The 21,037-nt window shown below is 41.2% G+C and overlaps 1 protein-coding gene across 1 annotated transcript in view; it reads left to right on the top strand.

The window, feature by feature from the left end:
• Positions 853-21,037, top strand: part of KCNAB1 (potassium voltage-gated channel subfamily A member regulatory beta subunit 1) — a 447,445-nt gene continuing 427,260 nt past the window's right edge. The window contains exon 1 of the mRNA XM_005675408.3: positions 853-1,300. Coding sequence (XP_005675465.1) covers positions 1,059-1,300 — 242 coding nt within the window. The 5' untranslated portion in view covers positions 853-1,058. The remainder of the gene's footprint in view (positions 1,301-21,037) is intronic.

Below are 21,037 nucleotides of genomic sequence, written 5' to 3'. Positions count from 1 at the left end.
AGTTGTAAGAAACAACCCAGAGAGATCTCATATACCCCTTACCCAACGAGTGGGAGTTTTTATTTCTTTATATGTTCAGATATAAGTTCTTTGTTGGATATATGATTTGCAAATACTTCCGCTCAATCTGTAACTTGTTTTATTCATTTACAGAAAGTTGATGAGATCCAATTTATAGTTTTTTCCCTTTATTGATTGTGTTTTTTATATCAAGTCTAAAGAATTCTTCTCTTAGCCCTAGTTTCTGAAGATTTTCTTCCAAGTTTTTACCTACAGGTTTTATAGTTTTACATTTTACATTTAAGTCTGTGATCCATTTTGAGTTAATTTTTATAAAAATGTGAGGTGTTTAAGTCAAGGGTTCATTTAGTTTGTTTGTTTATAAATGTCCGATTTCTCTAGCACTGTTTGTCAGAACATTTACCCTTCTATTGCATTACTCTTGCATCTTTGTCAAAAATCGGTTGGGCATATTTGTATGGGTCCCTTGCTTGTTACAGTCACCTTATTGATATCTCCTATCATTTGACTGTAACATCTGAAAAATAAAAAGGTTAATGGGCCTTTCACCCAAATGAATAGTATAATAAATTACTTGACTATGGTATGTTTGATGACTTAGAGAGGTCTCATTACATACTCATGAATCATCCCCAAGGCCTTATGATCCTTATGAGAACAGAACATTTGGCCCCTATCCCACCAAAATATTTCCTTTTACCTAAATAGAAAGACATGGGGAAGGGTGCCCATATTTTTTTTTTCCCCAGGGCCAATAAGAGGTTGCTTAAGTTCGACTTTGCAAACTTTACAGGGACGAGAAATATGATTGGTTTTGGTCAGGCTTCTTTTTGCACGGGCTTCAGCAGGGACTTAACTCACAGTTCTGCCAGGAGCCTGCTCGCATACATGAACGATAAGGGACATCTAAGGAAAACAAACTGATCCCTTTTAGGGACACATCAACGCCAGCTAACCCAAGAGAATCCTAGCAAGATACAGCCAGTCTTGGAGTGAAGTATTGTGAAATTAGCTTTGCCTCCTTGAGTTTATGAAGCATGCATCTGTATAAACCTGCTTGTGCAGACATCCCCAGCCCCAAGCTGGGTCTGCCCAAATCCAGTGAATCGGCTCTGAAATGCAGACGGCACCTAGCGGTGACCAAGCCTCCGCCTCAGGCAGCCTGTTGGCCTGTTAGGCCCAGTGGAGCAGTGGAACGGAAACACCTGGAGAAGTTTTTACGTGTCCATGGAATTTCACTTCAGGAAACCATCAGGGCAGAGACGGGCATGACTTACAGGTACTTGTTGGTTGCAATATTATTCAGCTAGGGCACTGCATTGAAATCAAAGTTTGTTGTTGTTAAAGAAAGAAGGGTTGAAACAGCAAAAAAAAAAAAAAAAAAGATTATGTAGAAAAAGGAAAAGAAAAATAAATGCAGTGAGCCTTCTTCTTGGGCTGCCTTATTTTTTCAAGCTTTAAATTGTCCACTATCTCTTTGCTTCAAAGATTACATATAGTCAGGCTCACCTGTGGAAGTTCCCATCCCTGTGCCATTAGAAATGTCTTTGGCTTGATACTGAAGTAACAGTATGTGGTTTTGCAGGTCATAATGATGAATGGGAGCTCTATTCTTCTTAAGGAAATTTATAAATTAAGAATAGAATTTTTTTTTTAATGCTGCCTTGTCTTCAAGGCTGTTATTTTCTTTTAAGTCTGAATCATATGGTCATGCTAGTAACTAATAAAGTAGTTCATAAGACTGAACAAGTTCTTAAAATGACAGCACTTTTTATCAGTGTAGCCCAACATAAATTACTGGTTGTTCTCTAACCCTCTAGTACCATCCATTTATTCTGTGAAAGACTAACAAAAGGGAGAAATTTTTTCCTAGTGTGTGGTTGAATGTATAATCTTTTACAATTGCTCTGAAATAGAAAGTATCATTCTTTTTCAGAGCAATTATTGTTCAAACCTCTGTAAGTATGTCTGTGCTTCGCTAAATAACCCACCTATACCTGCATTAGTATTTGCTTGACAAATGCCTAGAGTTTTAAACATCGAGGAAGCTGAGCAAAAGCTATTCAGAAGGACAAGGGTACTGAAAACAAACAACTCCCCCTCCCCGCTCCAAAAAAAATCCCAAACCAAATCCCTTACCATTTGTAAAGAACAGTTGTCTTAGTTCAAGTCAAAACTTCTAGTTCATAGAATAAGATTGCTTTTGTATAGACAAGATGTCCCTAGCTGATTTTATTTTCTATAATCTAAAGGTCTATTTTAATGCAGTAACTACTGCTCTAGTTATCAGCTAATTTGATTAATAAAGCAATTTACATTGAGATGGCTCCTCTCTGGAGAGCAAAGTATTTCACACAGACTCTTTAGGCAATAAAGGGCTCCTGCAGAAGAGGAATGAACTCTTTGAGTTTTATAGGGCATATTAACATAGGACAACTCATCCCATCGTGCTTTCGAAGTAGAGCCTGAGCAGAACCAACAGCCTTTCCGAAAGAATCCGTGGTCCCACAGCCTGGGATCGAGGAGACGCTGTCATTCCTCACCTATCTTCCCTGAATCTATCTTTACTGGAAGGAGCTGCCTTCTCTGATTCTCCTCATTCTCTCAGTCTCTTCTCCATTCTTTCCTTGACCCTCAGTGGTAACAGTGGTGGAGTATAGATCTGGGAAGGATTGTCTGTTTCATTGCTTAAAACATAATCTGTCTTTGCATCTTTGTCCCAGAATGGGTGGTATCACCATGATCTCTTGTGTAAATCTTCAGAGGGTATATGCCGCTTTTGCTCAGAGTCCCAGTTTGAATACCAGTTATGTATTTTGTGATGTGTGTCTGTGTTCAGATGAACATATGTTCCAGGACAGTGTTTTTTCAAGCAGTTATGGAGTAGAGGAATGCCTTCTTCAAATAGATAAGAGCAAAAGTATCTTCGTTGAAGTTGAGGGCTTAAAGCCCACCTGCTTGAGGGGAGCAGTCACACCAGCTCAGGTCCCCAGGCATGCCTGAGATCCTGTCTTCTGCACGACTTGAGAGTACAGTTCTGAGATGACTCTTCAAGGTGCCTTGGAGAGCAGGACTGGCAGGTCCTGCTCACAGAGGCAGGCTCTTAGGCAAGCCTATGTGCCACTAGCCCACACTTAGGGAAAGAATGGGACTTAGGAGATTGTTGTTCCTAGATGAGAATATGAGGAGAAAAAAGTACAGTTAAGTAGATAATTGGCCCCAGAAAATAGCCAAGGCTTTGAATTGTGAACCTGCTGTTTTCTGCCACATCTTCCTGATACATATCCTCCTCCTCCTCCTCCTCCTCCTCCTCCTCCTCCTCCTCCTCCTTTCTTCAAATTTCCATAGTAGTTTGTCTGTTCTTTTTTCAAGGCACACTAACTGTTCTTATTTCAAACATTCTCCTTTAAGCATGAGGGACAGATTTTAATGGAAGAGAATTCAGAATCTCTTGGTTCCTTCCCAACCTGGCTTTTGACCTTAACTTCTTGTAAGTATAGTTAGGGTTAGGTGAGGAGACTTTTATATTCTTCTTTATCTTGTTTTCTACCTCCCTCCAAGACCATGGTTATGTTAAAATGCCTCATTCCTCCTGTCTTTTCTATTTTCTTCTTTTTGAAGGGTGTTGTTTCCTGTGTAGCGCAAAGATAATAGGCTTTGGAGCTGGTCAGACCAGAGTTCAAATCCCAATGCTTCTGCTTTACAAACTGTGTGACGAGGGGCCAGCTGTGACACACAGTGCTTAACACACAGTAGGTGTTCACTGAAAGTAGGTTCCCTTCCTGCTTATTCTGTAGACTCCTGTCAGTCATTCTCATGTCAGGAGACGAAAGCCTCCTATAGCTGAAACATATGATGGATAAGATAGAGTATTCTCAGAAAAAAAAAAGAGAAAGATCTGCAGTAACAGCTCTATGAATATGCTAGAAGTCATTATGTTGTACATTTCAAATGGGTGAATTGTATGTATGTAAATTATATATCAATAAAGTTAAAAATAAGAGAAGTTTTAAAAATCTGCAGTAATTCACAATCTGTGTAGGTTTCCATGCTGAGCTTAGAATTCTGAAAGGTCTGGAAGAGCTGGGTAAGCTGTTTTCTCTTCCTAATTTGGTCAGATGCCATTGCAGCCTTCAGCCCAATACCAGCTGCTCAGGTCCCTCGATCATCTGTGAGAGAGCATTATGTTGTGTTTCCATGGAGACTTGGTTATATTTCTAACTAAGGGTGACCAGGGGAGGAAAAAAAATCAGTAAATATGCAAACACATGTATCAACCGAAAAGAAATGGGAGGAATTGTTTGAATGTGGGGTAAAAAGTGCCAAGTTGCTGTGCTGTTCCTTCTGTTGGCTTAGAATTTTTCCGCAAAAATAGAAGTTTTTGTGAATTCATTTTATTAAGGTCTATAAAAGAGTCACTCAAGAGGGTCCTTCAGTAATTTCTAAGAGGCTATCTCTAGTATTAATACAAAGCATTGACCTCTGAGCCAGACAGTGAACCTGAGCTTCAGTTCAGTTCAGTTCAGTAGCTCAGTCGTGTCCAGCTCTTTGTAACCACATGAACTGCAGCACACCAGGCCACCCTGTCCATCACCAACTCCCAGAGTTTACCCAAATTCATGTCCATTGAGTTGGTGAAGCCATCCAACTATCTCATCCTCTGTTGTCCCCTTCTCCTTCTGCCCTCAATCTTTCCCAGCATCAGGATCTTTTCAAATGAGTCAGTTCTTTGTATTAGGTGGCCAAAGTATTGGAGTTTCAGCTTCAGCATCAGTCCTTCCATGAACATTCAGGACTGATTTCCTTTAGGATGGAGTGGTTGGATCTCCTTGCAGTCCAAGGGACTCTCAAGAGTCTTCTCCAACACCACAGTTCAAAAGCATCAATTCTTCAGCACTCAGCTTCCTTTATAGTCCAACTCTCACATCCATACACGGCTACTGAAAAAACCATAGCTTTGACCAGACAGACTTTTGTTGGCAATGTAATGTCTCTGCTTTTTAACATGCTGTCTAGGATGGTCATAAACTTTCCTTCCAAGGAGTGTCTTTTAATTTCATGACTGCAATCACCATCTGCAGTGATTATGGAGACCAGAATAATAAAGTCAGCCACTGTTTCCCATCTATTTGCCATGAAGTGATGGGACCGGATGCCATGATCTTCGTTTTCTGAATGTTGAGCTTTAAGCCAACTTTTTCACTCTCCTCTTTCACTTTCATCAAGAGGCTCTTTAGTTCCTCTTCACTTTCTGCCATAAGGGTGGTGTCATCTGCATATCTGAGGTTATTGATATTTCTCCCAGAAATCTTGACTCCAGCTTGTGCTTCTTCCAGCCCAGTGTTTCTCATGATGTACTCTGCATGTAAGTTAAATACGCAGGGTGACAATATTCAGCCTTGACGTACTCCTTTTCCTATTTGGAACCAGTCTCTTGTTCCATGCCCAGTTCTAACTGTCGCTTCCTGACCTGCATATAGATTTCTCAAGAGGCAGGTCAGGTGTTCTGGTATTCCATCTCTTTCAGAATTTTCCACAGCTTGTTGTGATCCACACAGTCAAAGGCTTTGGCATAGTCAATAAAGCAGAAATAGATGTTTTTCTGGAACTCTCTTGCTTTTTCCATGATCCAGCGGGTGTTGGCAATTTGATCTCTGGTTCCTTTGCCTTTTCTAAAAGCAGCTTGAACATCTGCTGGTTCACAGTTCACGTATTGCTGAAGCCTGGCTTGGAGAATTTTGAGCATTACTTTACTAGCGTGTGAGATGAGTGCAATTGTGTGGCAGTTTGAGCATTCTTTGGCATTGCCTTTCTTTGGGATTGGAATGAAAACTGACATTTTCCAGTTCTGTGGCCACTGCTGAGTTTTCCAAATTTGCTGACATATTGAGTGCGGCACTTTCACAGCATCATCTTTCAGGATTTGAAATAGCTCCACTGGAATTCCATCACCTCCACTAGCTTTGTTTGTAGTGATGCTTCCTAAGGCCCATTTGACTTCACATTCCAGAATGTCTGGCTCTAGGTGAGTGATCACACCATCATGATTATCTGGGTTGTGAAGATCTTTTTTGTATGGTTCTTCTGTGAATTCTTGCCACCTCTTCTTAATATCTTCTGCTTCTGTTAGGTCCATACCCTTTCTGTCCTTTATTGAGCCCATCTTTGCATGAAATGTTCCCTTGGTATCTCTCATTTTCTTGAAGAGATCGCTAGTCATTTCCCATTTCTCTTTCTAGTGAAACAAGACTCTCTTTCCACTAGAGTCTTTCCCATCTCTAGTCTTTCCTCTGTTTCTTTGCATTGATTGCTGAGGAAAGATTTCTTATCTCTCCTTGTTATTCTTTGGAACTCTGCACTCAAATGGGTATATCTTTCCTTTTCTCTTTTGCCTTTCACTTCTCTTCTTTTCACAGCTCTTTGTAAGGCCCCCTCAGATAGCCGTTTTTCTTTTTTGCATTTCTTTTTCTTGATGATGGTCTTGAACCCTGTCTCCTATACAATGTCACAAACCTCCATCCATAGTTCATCAGGCACTCTGTCTATCAGATCCAGTCCCTTAAATCTATTTCTCACTTCCACTGTATAATCATAAAGGATTTGGTTTAGGTCATACCTGAATGGTCTAGTGGTTTTACCCACTTTGGGTCAAGGTAAAAGTATATAGAGAAGCAGTTTTATGGACAAAGCACACACACAAAATCTAGACTGAATAAATATGCTATAAGCACCCAGGTTTGAAGCAATTTTATAATACATAAGCCAAGAGGGACTCAAGCAGATGTAAACTGAAGTTCTAATGCAGAGGTCAACATACTTTTCCTGTAGAAGGCCAGAGAGTAAGTATTTTAAGCTCATGGGCATGTCTACCTTTGTTCTACCTACTGAGCTCTGCCCTTGTAGGTGGAAGTGAAGAGTGAAAGTGTTAGTTCCTCAGTAGTGTCCAACCCTTTGCAACCCCATGGACAGAGGAGCCTGGCGGGCTACAGTCAAGAATACTGGAGTGGGTTGCTATTCCCTTCTCCAGGGGATCTTCCTGATAGAACTCTGGTCTCCTGCATTGCAGGCAGATTCTTAACCATCTGAGCCACCAGGGAAGAAGCCGTCAACAATAAGCACAGGAGTGGGCATGGCTGTGTCCCAATTACACTTTACTTATGGACTTGGACCTGGATTTGGCTCTGTGCTCTCCAGCAGTACCACACTGGGAAGAGGGCCACGGAGCTCTTTACAGCAATCGCGGAGTCCTTGAGATGGATAGGAGCCAGCTGTTCAGGGATGGAACATTTCTGGAGATTAGAGAGAAAGTTCTTCTCCTTGGTGTAATTAATAACATCTTTTAAAAAATCCTTATAGTAAACACAGCATTGAGATTCCTCAGGATCTTTCTCATGGGGCCCCTAATATTAATAAGGGGCATCATACCAAGTAATATTCAGCCAAAGCAAGTGGGTGCAGTAGAAGAAATGGCCTTGGTTTAACAGCATTCCAATTAGTCTGGAATTTTTTATACCTAAAGTTGCTGCACTAATAATAAAACATTTTGCTGTTTTATAATGACAGGTTCATGGAATGAAACAATTTTTTCTCAAATTAAAAAAGAATGCTTTTTGCCAACCAAAGACAAAATTTGCTACAACCTTGAGTTGAAGGTGGGAAAGGGCAAAATGATAGGTGGGGTGGGGTGTTTTGGAATTGCTGATGTGGGACAGACCTTGGAGATAATTTGCTCCAATTTTTGGTCTTATAGCTGAAGAAAATTGAGGCTCAAAGGTGTTGCATTTCGTCAACAAAGCCGGGACTAGAACCTTTGCCTTTTGGTCCAAGTCCAGTGATTTTTCCACAATCCATATTTATTCCCACCCCTCCAATCCCCATCTCACCTCATGCCAACACACCCCCACACACCCCCCACACCATACACACATACCACACTCATAGCCTCCACATACACACCCGTATACCCTCATATTCCACATGCCATACACACTCCACACATACCCCCACACTCTCCTACATAAACACAAACACACTCCTACCATACATATGCCCCCATATCACACACATACACCCCCCCCATATTCCACACACTATACATACACACCTCACACAGCCCATATACACACACCATATACACGCCCCCCATACCCCCCACACTTCCCACACACTACACACCCCAAACACTTCCCTATACCACCCTGACACACATATTTCAAAACCCCCACATATCCCACACATACCCAACACAATCCCCCACACACCATATACACACCACACACACATCACATACACAAATATACATACCCACATATCATACATACACCGCATATTCCACACACATTGTACACACACATCCCACACCCATACACACATCCACACACCTCATCCCCTCCCCATATTCCCCACACATTTCTTACCCGCCCCCCCTCCCCACCGCCCCTGCCACACACACACCACATACATCGCACACACCATACACCCTGCCTCCAGGGGATGCTGCGGTTCAGTCACATTCACCATCCGGCTTTAGTCCAGCTTTCCAAGCACTACTTTTCTTGCTCTGCTCTGTAATCTGCTTCAGTCCGACTTCTTTGCACACCGACCCTCTATCCCTGTCCTGAAATGCTGAGTCGCACTCATCGTTACTTTCATCTTACTGTAAATAATGAAACATTGAGTCTCACTCATCGTTACTTTCATCTTACTCATCATAACTTTTCCCACCTAGAATGTTCTTACATGTCCCCTTTGCCAATGTAAATCCCACCCACAGACTCTCCCCTGTCTCTCACAGAATGACTTGTCTTTGATTCATATAGTCTGGATTGTGTGTGTGTGGTGTGTGTCTCAAAATTATGCTGTTGTCATCTTGAGGAGAACGACTAGAACTTACACTATTTTGTAATCCTCTCATGCTTTGTACTTGGGTGTATTGCTTCTTGGGGTATATGCATTCAGAACTTAGGAAACAGAAAGACCCCAGAGACAAGTAGGAACACCCTTTTCCCCTTTAATAGCGCTCTGCTGCTAAGTCACTTCAGTCGTGTCCGACTCTGTGCGACCCCATAGACGGCCCCATCCCCATTCCTGGGATTCTCCAGGCAAGAACACTGGAGTGGGTTGCAAGTTCCTTCTCCAATGCATGAAAGTGAAGTCGCTCAGTTGTGCCCGACTCTTTGAGACCCCATGGACTGCAGCCTACCAGGCTCCTCTGTCCATGGAAGTTTCCAGGCAAGAGGACTGGAGTGGGGTGCCATCGCCTTGTCCTGTATCTTAGATAAAATGTTACTTAACCTTGATGGGCCTCAGTTTCCTTATCTGTAAAATGAGCCTAATTCAACTTACCTCATGACACTGTTGTAAGAATTAAATGAACTCACATTCATAACAGTGCTTAGCTTACTGTCTGCCCAAGTGAGAGCCTAACAAACAGAATTCCCTTGCTTCACCTCCTTCTTAACCACTCCTAGGAACCCATCATTTAGTCATCTTTCACAGGCTGAAAGGCAAAGTATATGGTGATGTATTTAGAAAAGAGAGAGGAGCATAAAATAACCACCTGTAATTAAATCTTGCACAGTTCTGAGCACATTACTCTGCTTTCCTCATTTGCTTATATGTATTTTTTTTTCTTCTCCTATTGGAACATATTGTTAGGATCTATTGAGAAAGGATTTTTTTTTTTTTTACTTCTCACGTTGTCTCCTATTTAATGAAAATAGCCTCATGAAATATTGGAATAAATTACTCTCCAAATGGTGTAACAAAAAGATAAAAATAATTTTTCATCAGTTAGCACATTTCCAGTGCCTAGCCTTGTGTCTGGAATAGAAATAATTTGAGACAGAATGGAATTAATAGGGCTAGAACTCCCACCGGTACCTTCCAATACCTCCCCATCCACCTGCCACATTGCCTGAGAATTTCTTCAACTAGAGGCTCTGTTTCTCCTGTTAAAATGGAGGTGTGTAATATAAGCTAATAGGCAGCAGATCAAGAAGGAAACAGGACATTGGCCAGGCTGACCTGAAAGCAGAGAAGATAGGAAGGAAGGTTCCAGACTGGAACTGGGGGCAAGCTTGGTTACTGGGACACAGCCCAGTGCTACAGGAACTGTGAAGGGATGCAAGGGAGAAGGCCTGAAGAAGAGGGCAAGAAAGCTAGAGCAAAACTTCACTCATCTACCAACTTTCCTCAAAAATGTTGGGTGAAGTGTTTGAAAATATTAGTTAAAGATCTCCAAATGAAGATTCTAAAGATAAGTAAGAGCTAGTTTTTGCTCTGTAAACTCTTTCCCTGGATTCTGTCATAATGGGAATGTAGTATCCTGGCTGGAGGATTTGCAGACCAGCTCCTCCACCCTACCCCTTTGTCTGATCCTCTGATTCCTTGTCTATGAAATGAAAATACACGCAAAGCATCCCTCCCAGGACTGTGCTGTTCATGCAAAGGGGCACATAGTGAGCACTCAGGAAAGACTACCCGCTTCTTGCCTTTTCTGCTTTTCGTGATTTCCATTCCACTGTGGAAGTCGAAAATTATTTTTGTTACCCAGCTGAACTCACTGTCTTCCTCCTAGCCTCTCCCAACCCTCCAAACACCCTTTCACCACATACTCCCCTGACCTACATTTTTCATGGAACGCTTGGCACACTCAGATCTGCTTGAAAAGTACATATGGCCAAGATTGTGAAAATCAAAAGCCTAGGAAAAAAAAATGCTAGCTGAGCAGGGGGTTGTATTTTCCATGTTAAAAAAAGCCTACATGATTTATTTTAGACTGGCCTCATTTTGGTCAGTCTCGGGGCCTGTGCTAATTTGCTTTGGGTCCTCTGACTGCGACTCTCCTGGCATTGACATTGCTGGAGGAATGATGCACTGAGATGCTCCAGGTTCAGAGCCTATGTGATTATTTGAAATGTGAAGAGCCTGCTGGTGAAAGACTTAGAAGGCTTAGTGAAGGGGGTCTCTTCAAAATGCAGCTGAATGTTTATTTCCTATTGAATGGAACAGAAGTTCTAAAACGAGTATGTTTTAAGTGTCAGTTTAAATAGAAAATGCTTTAAAATTTAAGCAAGGGTGAGAGATGAGTGCCCCTTGGATTTGTAATATTATTTTCATTCTGTCTTGAAATTTCCACTTGTGGTTTCCCAGAGGGATAGTTGCTTTATGCATAATGAAACACTGAAAATTCAGGGCCCAAGAACAACACTGGGTTATATGAACCTGCCTTTTCTCATATAGAAATTATTTATAACTGTTTTATATTGAAAACAACCATTTTGAGAGCTGGTTTTCCTGTCCAAGGAATGACTATAATATGTTTTTACTCAAGGGAAAAAACAGAAACCAAACAAGACCTCTTCCTAAATTTCTCTGCAGTGCCTGCAAGTGCCACTAAGATGTGCTATTTCATTAAAAAATGAAGCTCTTCATTCAATTCCCTGAACCACAAAAAACAGAAATCTTTAAACTTTTCCCAAACAGTCCTAGACCAGAACTTAAAGTTGAGTCTGCATAGTCCCCTTGATTATGAAAATTTAGAAGCATCTCCTTTGATACCACAATGGGAAATCTGCTATAAGTGGGAAATAGTAAGAAGTTATGACCAATGTATTCTTGGGATTCTGAGAAGCCCTGATGTTGTAGCAGTGATATGTTATCATAACCTAACCCCATTAGATATTCGACAGAGCAAATATCTACTAGATATTTAATAGAGCAAATTTTCTACATCTGGGAGTTTCCAGGAATGGGATTCTGAACCACCCACAGACCTCTGCAGGTGGTGTGGAAAAAAGAAAGGCAGACATATCACCCCATTGTCTTTCCTTCAGAGAATGTTCTGTTGCTGTCTTTTGACCCTTCTCAGGTGCAGACAGCTTGTTGCACAGTTAAGATGGAGCAGATGTAGTGAAACTGGAAGGAGAATGTTGTCAGGATTGCCTGGGAAAAATCTGGCTCAGAACCCACGATGTTCTTAGAACCATGACCTTGCAGGTCTGGCTCAACACCAAATTAGAATGTGGTTGAATGATGATGCTCTTCCTCCTCTATATCCAGGGCTCATTTTGCTTATCATGGGACACCTCTTCATGCCTAACACTTTAGCCTCTTGTCAGTGATTCCTCTGAATGCCCTTAGCTAGTTGTCAACTGATGTTCCTCAAAATATCAGTTACATATTTTGTGATGTGTGCCAATGTTTAGATGAAGATACCTTCCAGGACAGTGTGTTTCAAACAATCATGATATCGAAGAACATATGAAAGCAAAGCAGTCCCAGTTGAAGACGGAGTCCTGGGGTACCTGTAAAACATGTCATATCCAAAGAAACAAACCTCTAATGGTGGAAGTTCAGGTGGTAGAGGAGCTAATTTTAGCCAAGCTATCTAGTCTGAAAATCAGATTATGAAAAAACATCCCATTTTATTTGAAAAAAATTTCAAACATACAGAAAAATTGGGAGAATAATATATAGAATATCTGTAGGCACTTTAATATATTGTTAACATTTTGCTCCATTTGCTCATATTCTTACAGCTTGCTTTCTGCATCCCCTCCACCTCCAATTTATTTTTGCAAGCCTTTTGAGAGTAAGTTACATACATGGCCCTTTTATCCCTCAGTACGTCCTAAGAGTAAGGATATTTTTTCATATGCCCCCCAAGTACAATTACCAACTTCAGTCATATTACGTAGTTCTTTTCTGATCTACTGTCTGTATTCTAATTTTGCCAGCCAACACAATAGTGCCCTTTATAGCATTTTTTTATTCCACCAGTATTGGATCTAGTTCAGGGTCACATATTGTATTTTGTTGTCATGGCTTATTCGTTTCCTTCAATCTGGAATAGTTCAAACTGGAATTAGCTTTTAGCACAGGGAGGATGTTAGTGGGAAAGAGGGTGGTGACTAATTGCAATGTTCACTTTGGATTGGCAGGTGGCGCTGTGGTGCTGACACTGTTGCTAAGCTTATCTTAAAGGCCTCCTGGCTACTGCTACCAATTCTGCATCAAGGACTGCAACTTCCACGGCTCCCCAACAAGGCCACCACATTTTCATCTTGAAATTTAGGTTCAAAGCTGAGATGGATTTCGAAGACATACTGACCTAATTGACCTCCATAAATTTAGTCACCTGTGTTTATCTGCTTAGCATGTCCACTGGGGAGTGTACATGGTAGGGGGCTATTGAGAATTACCAGGACCTGAGTGAGGCCCTTTGAGCACTGTCAGGCAGAGTGCAAGGGCAGGGAAGGCCAAGTATGTGGTTCTCTGGAACTCTCCAGCCTCCAAATCAGGTACCCATAAAGCTTGGTCAGGGAACCACCCCAAGAGACTAAAGCAGCAGACAAAGGAAGAGGTCTCCTCCAAACTAACTGTTGAGCAGGAGAGTGTGGATTCTGGCCATAGGTCCTGGTAAGCCCACTGGGAGAGGTGGGAGGAGCTGCGAGGCCCCAGGGAAACAGTTTCTCAGTGGGTCATGTGGCATATTTTTAGTTAAGGGAGTTTTGACCCAATTGTCTTTAGTCTATTTTTCCCTCCACGAGTTCCCTTTTAATTTGTTAAGGCAGAATGAGATAGAAGCTCTGACAGTTATAGAGTGTGGGTGTAGAATGTGCAGCTCATTAAGTATCTAAGCTCGTGCTTTAGCATTTGGAGGGTCTGTAAGAGGTCACTGATTCACCCTGCTTTTGAAATTTTACAGCATTCTGTACCTCAGCATATAGTGACAACACATGCATTTAGAAGCTGGTTATGGCTTTTATTTTAAAAAAATACTTGTTTATTTACTTTTGGCTGAACTGGGTCCTCGTGGCTGCTTGCAGGCTTTCTCTGGTTACAGCAAGCTGGGGCTGCCCTCTAGTTGCAGTGCACGGCTCCTATTGTGGCGTCTTCTCTTGTTGCAGAACCCAGGCTCTAGAATGTGAGGACTTCAGTAATTGCGACTCACAGGCTTAGCTACCCTGTGCATGTGGAATCTCCCTGGATTAGGGATCAGAGTCATATCCCCTGCACTGGCAGGTGGATTCTTAACCACTGAGCCACCAGGAAAGTCTTGGTTATACCTTAAAAGGAACCATGATTGCTCCTTGAGATGCTCACTGGAAAAGACCAGAATCTCTATGAATAATTTCCCAAAAGGTTAATCTTCATTGTGACTTCTTAATAAAATTAATCAAATCAGCCATCTTCTTCCTTTACCCCGATTTTCCTCTTACCACTCTTCCCCACCCCCATTGTTTTTTGGCTTTAATCTTGATGAAAATGAAAGAGGAGAGTTAAAAAGGTGGTTTAAAACTCAACATTCAAAAAACAAGGATCATAGAATTCAGTCCCATCACTTCATAGCAAATAGATGGGGAAACAATGGGAACGGTGACAGACTTTATTTTTTTGGGCTCCAAAATTGCTGCAGATGTTGACTGCAGCCATGAAATTAAAAGACGCTTTTTCCTTGGAAGATGTTGGAAGAAAAGTTATGACCAACCTAGACAGCATATTAAAAAGCAGAGACATTATTTTGCTGACAAAGGCCAGTCTAGCCAAAGCTAAGTTTTTTCCAGTAGTCATGTATGACTGTGAGAGTTGGACCATAAGGAAAGCTGAGCTCTGAAGGATTGATGCTTTTGAACTATGGTGTTGGAGAAGACTCCTGGGCCTTCATCTTGTAAATGGCCTACAAGGAACTGCATGATTTGACTTCTGTGCTGTAAAGTATTAACCTTGACCAAAAAAAGGTTTGACCCTTTGCCCTCAGCTCCTAAGAGGTAATCTCTAAGCCTTTGTAATGCTCTACCCACCAGGAGTGTGTTTATCTACCCAGAGGACTTGAGCCATGCCTGATGGTCTAAACTAAATGTGTTTTATAGCAACTCTGTGTGTCTGAAAACCCAGTGAATTAATTGCCAGTGAAAAATGAGGGTTTAGACCTTTTACTCCTGTTTGATCATTCCTTTATTCAGCAATGTTTACCCTAGATACACTAGATGGGTTCTACACTAGATAGCAGGTGGCTCAGTGGTAAAGAGTCTGCCTGCCAATGCAGGAGATATGGGTTTGATTCCTGGGTCTGGAAGATTCCCTGGAGAAGGGAATGGCTAGGCACGCCGGTATCCTTACCTGGGATGCTCAAAAGACAAGCTGATCTTTTTTTGATAACTGGTCTATATATGTTGTAATTTCAAATCAGTGGGGAAAAGTTATGCTATCAAAAATGACTTTGGGGATTAAAAAAATGTAAATTTAAGTTGCTATCTCATACGCTCAGTCAGTAAAGAATCTGCCTGCAGTGCAGATACCCAGGTTCGATCCCTGAGACTTACCCATGAAAAATGAAGTCATAAATATGCTAGAATGCATTGTGGGAAAACATATGATCTCATTTGGGGAAGACCTTTTAAAATAAGACATTCAGTTCAGTTCAGTTTGGTTGCTCAGTTTGTCCTACACTTTGAAACCCCGTAGACTGCTTCCAGGCTTCGAGTCCATCACTAGCTCCCGGAGCCTACTCAAACTCATGTCCACCGCATTGGTGATGCCATCCAACCATTTCATTCTCTGTCGTCCCCTTCTTCTCCTGCCTTCAATCTTCCCCAGCATCAGGGAAGCCTGGTGTGGGGCAGTCCATGGGGTCGCAAAGTGTAGGACACAGCTGAGCAACCAAACTGAACCGAAATGAATGTCTTATTTTAAAAGGTCTCCCCCAAATGAGATAATATGCTTTTCCACAATGGAGTCTAGCATATTTCTGGTTTCATTTTTCATGTGTAAGTCTCTAACCCAGGTGAAATTTCTTGTGGTGGTGGTGGTGGTTTAGTTGCTAAGTCATGTCTAACTCTTGAGACCCCATGAACTGTAGTCTGGCAGGCTCCTCTGTCCATAGGATTTTCCAGGCAAGAATACTGGAGTAGGTTGCCATTTCCTTCTCCAGGGGATCTTCCCAACCCAGGGATTGAACCTGGGTATCCTGTACTGCAGGCAGATTCTTTACTGACTAAGCGTATGAGATGGCAACTTAAAATTACATTTTTTAAATTCCCAAAGTTATTTTTGATAGCTTAAATTTTCCCTACTGATTTGAAATTACAACATATATAGACCAGTTATCAAAAAAGATCAGCTTGTCTTTTGAGCATCAGATGAAATGGTCCTGAACTGGAAACACAGAATTCCTTCTACTCTCTGGATGTTCTTATGGAAGTGTCTGTTCATCTAGTAACCTTGGGTTTAAATGGAATGATCTCAGTTTTTGTTCGAAAGAAAATGGTATATAGTTTTCTTTTTCTGCATTTTCCCCCGTTACCACTCTTACTTGTTTGTTTCTGTATTGATTTTCTCTCACACTCGAGTGTGAACTCCAGGAGGACAGGGAGGCCGTATGTAGGGTTGATTGCAGGACCCCCAGAATCTGGGGTCTAGTGTTGTTGTTATTATTTAGTTACTAAGTTGTGTCCAATTCAATTTATTGCAACCCCATGGACTATAGCCCGCCAGCCTCCTCTGTCCATGAGATTTCCCAGGTAAGGATACTGAAGTGCATAGCCATTCCCTTCTCCAGGGAATCTTCCAGACCCAGGAATCAAACCCATATCTCTTGCATTGGCAGGCAGACTCTTTACCACTGAGCCTCCTGCTATCTAGTGTAGAACCTATCTAGTGTATCTAGGGTAAATATTGCTGAATAAATGAATGATTAAGCAGGAGTATAAGGTCTAAACCCTCATTTTTCACTGGCAATTAATTCACTGGGTTTTCAGACACACAGAGTTGCTATAAAACACATTTAGTTTAGACCATCAGGCATGGCTCAAGTCCTCTGGGTAAACACACTCCTGGTGGGTAGAGCATTACAAAGGCTTAGAGATTACCTCTCAGGAGCTGAGGGCAAAGGGTCAAACCTTTTTTTGGTCAAGGTTAATGCTTTACAGCACAGAAGTCAAATCATATAGGTCCTTGTAGGCTGTTTACAAGATGTTGACTTCTAATCTGAGTGAGTAGGAAGACTTTAGAGAGTATTGATCAGGAGAGTGATATGATTTGATTTATTTTAACACAGGGTTTCTTTTTATTTGTTTATTTTATCTTTGGCTGTGCTGGGTCTTTGTTGCTTTGTGCAGGCGTTTTCTAGTTGCGGCTAGCCTACTTTTCATTGTGGTGTGCAGGTTTCTCACTGTGATTCCTTCTCTTGTTGTGAAGGCTTGAGGCTCTTGGGCTTCAGTAGTTGCAGCATGTAGGCTCGGTAGTTGCTGCTCAAGGGCTCTAGAGTTTAGACTCAATTATTGTGGCATGTGGGCTGAGTTGCTCCATGGCGTGTGGAACCTTCCTGGACCAGGGATTGAACTCGTATCTACTGCATTGGCAGGTGGATACTTATCCACTGGATCACCAGGGAATTGTCTAGAGTTTCTTTGTTTTTAGGGCTTCCATTGTGGCTCAGCTGGTAAAGAATCTGCCTGCAATTCAGGAGACCTGGGTTTGATCCCTGGGTTGGGAAGATCCCCTGGAGAGGGGAAAAGCTACCCACTCCAGTATTCTGGCCTTTCCACACAGTTCATGGGGTTGCAAAGAGCTGGACACAACTGAGTGACTTTCACTTTCTCTTTTTAAACAGAAGCATGATAGAATGAGTATCATTCCAACAGCTGAATTGGAAAATAGACTGAACTATCATGGTCCAGGTAAGATGTAACGATAGCTTGAATGAGGGTAAAAATGGTGAGAAGTAATCTGATTTTGGGTAGACTTTGAGAGTAAAGAGCATTTGCAAATAAATGGGATGTAAGATATTATAAGAGGAGTAATAAAAGATGATCCTAAATTACCTGACCTGAGCTATTGGGAAAGCCAAATTACCCTTAAATGGGATGAGTTAAGACTGCAAGAAAAGATCTGGTGGAAGAAAAAGTAGGAGCTTGATTTTTGGACACGGGTGGTTGAAATGCCTAATTAGACTACAGGAAATAAAATGTCAAGTAGACAAGAGCCTGGGGTTCACAGGAGAGGTCTGGCCTGGAAACTTATGTTCAAGGTATAAAGACATACATCATGAAGTCATCAGTCTATCAGGAGAATGGCAAGCCATGCGACTGGTAAGTAAGTGTTAACAGAAAAAAGGAAAAACTCAGACTGTGCCCCCTGCTCCCCAGTGTTAGAGGCGGGAGAGATGAGGAGGAATCAGCGGAGGACACTGAGGGTAAACACTCAGAAAAGTAGGAGGAAAATGAGAGACAGGATCAGGAGCCAAATGAAAGAAGCTGGAGAGATGAACTGTGTTAAATGCTGGTGAGAGGTCAAGTGAGAGGAGAACGAAGAAGAGACCATCGGATTTAGGAACATGGAGGCCACTGTTAGGGCTTCCCTGAAGGCTCAGTGGTAAAGAATCCACCCACAAAGCAGGAGGTGTGAATTCGATCCCTGCTTTGGGAAGATCCCTGGCGGAGGGAGTGGCTACTCACTCCAGCATTCTTGCCTGAAAAATCCTATGGACAGAGGAACCTGGCAAAATTCCAAAGGGCTGCAAAGAGTCAAATATGACAGAGCACAAGTACGAGGCCACTGTTAACCTGAGCAAGAGCAAAGAGAGCTATTTATTTTGTTTTATACCCAGAAACAGGCTTCATGGAAGAAAACAAAGACCTATGTATGCATTTAGGATAAATTAGAAAGTTAATTCACAACTCTGATTCCCATCCACTGAACAGCATCGCTGAATTTCCTTCTACCTATGAACACTGAGAAAAATATACAAAATCATAGATAAAAACTTAAACTGGTCCAACGTATAACCAGAACATAGAAGGATTTCCCAATAATAATTATGTTTATAAAGCTGTTAAAGATAATTGTTAAAAGATAATACTCATGGGATTACCTATGTCTGCTTCATGAAACAGAGCTTCTCTGCTTCCTAAATGAGGGTAGGAAGACATGGTACCCATACCTGTTTTCTGCTTTTCTGATTTTGATGCTCCCTTTCTTTTAACATCTAGAGATTTCCATTTCTAGGCCTTAAGCTTGCATTTAAATTTATTTTGTTACATCAAATTTTTTTTTATTGAAGTATAATTGCTTTGTAGAATTTTGTTGTTTTCTGTCAAATCTCAACTTGAATCAGGCATAGGTATACATATATCCCCTCCCTTTTGAACCTCCCTCCCATCTTCCTCCCCCATCTTACCCCTCTAGGTTGATACAGAGCCCCTGTTCGAGTTTCCTGAGCTATGCAGCAAATTCCTATTGGCTATCTATTTTACATATAGTAGTATAAGTTTTCATGTTACTCTTGCCATACATCACACCCTCTCCTCCCCTCTCCCCATGTCTGTAAGCCTCTTCTCTATGTCTGTTTTTCCATTGCTGCCCTGAAAATAAATTCTTCAGTACCGTTTTTCTAGATTCTGTATAGCTGCATTAGAATACAATATTTATCTTTCCTTTCTGACTCTCTTCACTCTGTATAATAGGTGCTGGGTTCATCCACCTCATCAGAACTGACTCAAATGCATTCCTTTTTATGGCTGAGTAATATTCCATTGTGTATATGTACCACAACTTCTTTATCCATTCGTCTGCCAGTGGACATCTAGGTTGCTTCCATGTTGTAGCTATTGTAAAATAGTGCTGCGATGAACAATAGGATACATGTCTTTTTCAGTTTTGGTTTCCTCACAGTATATGCCTAGGAGTTGGATTGCTGGGTCATATGGTGGTTTTATTCCTAGTTTTTTAAGGAATCTCCATATCATCTTCCACAGTGGCTGTATCAATTTACATTCTTACCAACAGGGCAAGAGCATTCCCTTTTCTCCACACCGTCTCCAGCATTTATTGTTTGTAGACTTTTTGATGATAGCCATTCTGACCAGTGTGAGGTGATATCTTATTCTGGTTTTGATTTGCATTTCTCTAATAATGAGCAATGTGCATCTTCTCATGTGTTTGTTAGCTATCTGTATGTTTTCTTTGGAGAAATGTCTGTTTAGGTCTTTTCCCCACTTTTTGATTGGGTTGTTTGTTTTTCTGGTATTGAGTTGTATGAGCTGCTTGTATATTTTGGAAATTAATGCTTTGTCATTTGTTTCATTTGCTACTATTTTCTCCCATTCTGAGGGTTGTCTTTTCACCATGCTTATAGTTTCCTTTGCTGTGCAAAAGCTTTTTAGTTTAATCAGGTCCCACTTGTTTACTTTTGTTCTCTAGGAGGTGATCTTGCTTTGATTTATGTCTTTGAGTATTCTGCTTATGTTTTCCTCTAAGAGTTTTATAGTTTCTGGTCTTGCATTTAGGTCTTTAATCTTGAATTTATCCTTGTGTATGGTGTTAGGAAGTGTTCTAATTTCATTCTTTTACTTGTAGCTGTCAAGTTTCCCCAGAACCATTTATTGAAGCAGCTTTCTTTGCCCCAATGTATATTCTTGCCACCTTTGTCAAAAATAAGGCACCCATAGATGCATAGGTTTATTTCTGGGCTTTCTATCTTGTTCCATTGGTCTGTATTTCTGTTTTTGTGCCAGTACCATACTGTCTTGATGACTGTAGCTTTGTAGTATAATCTGAAGTCAGGAAGGTTGATTCCTCCAGCTCCATTCTTCTTTCTTAAGACTGCTTTGGCTATTCAGGGTCTTTTGTGTTTCCATATGAATTGTGTAATTTTTTGTTCTAGTACTGCGAAAAATGCCATTGGTAACTTGAAAGTGATCACACTGAGTCTGTAGACTGCATTTGGTAGTATTGTCATTTTCACAATATTGCTTCTTCCTACCAGGAACATGGAATATCTCTCCATCTGTTTATGTCATCTTTGATTTATGTTATCTGTGTCTTACAATTTTCTGTGTACAGTTCTTTTGTCTCCTTAGGTAAGTTTATTCCTAGATATTTAATTCTTTTTGTTGCAATGGTGAATGGGATTGATTTCTTAATTTCTCTTTCTGATTTTTCATTGTTAGTATATAGAAATGCAAGTGATTTCTGTGTATTGATTTTGTATCCTACAACTTTGCTAAATTCT

This window comes from Capra hircus, chromosome 1 (assembly GCF_001704415.2).
Source record: "Capra hircus breed San Clemente chromosome 1, ASM170441v1, whole genome shotgun sequence".
NCBI lineage: Eukaryota > Metazoa > Chordata > Mammalia > Artiodactyla > Bovidae > Capra > Capra hircus.
This window is presented reverse-complemented; position numbering and strand designations above follow the sequence as displayed.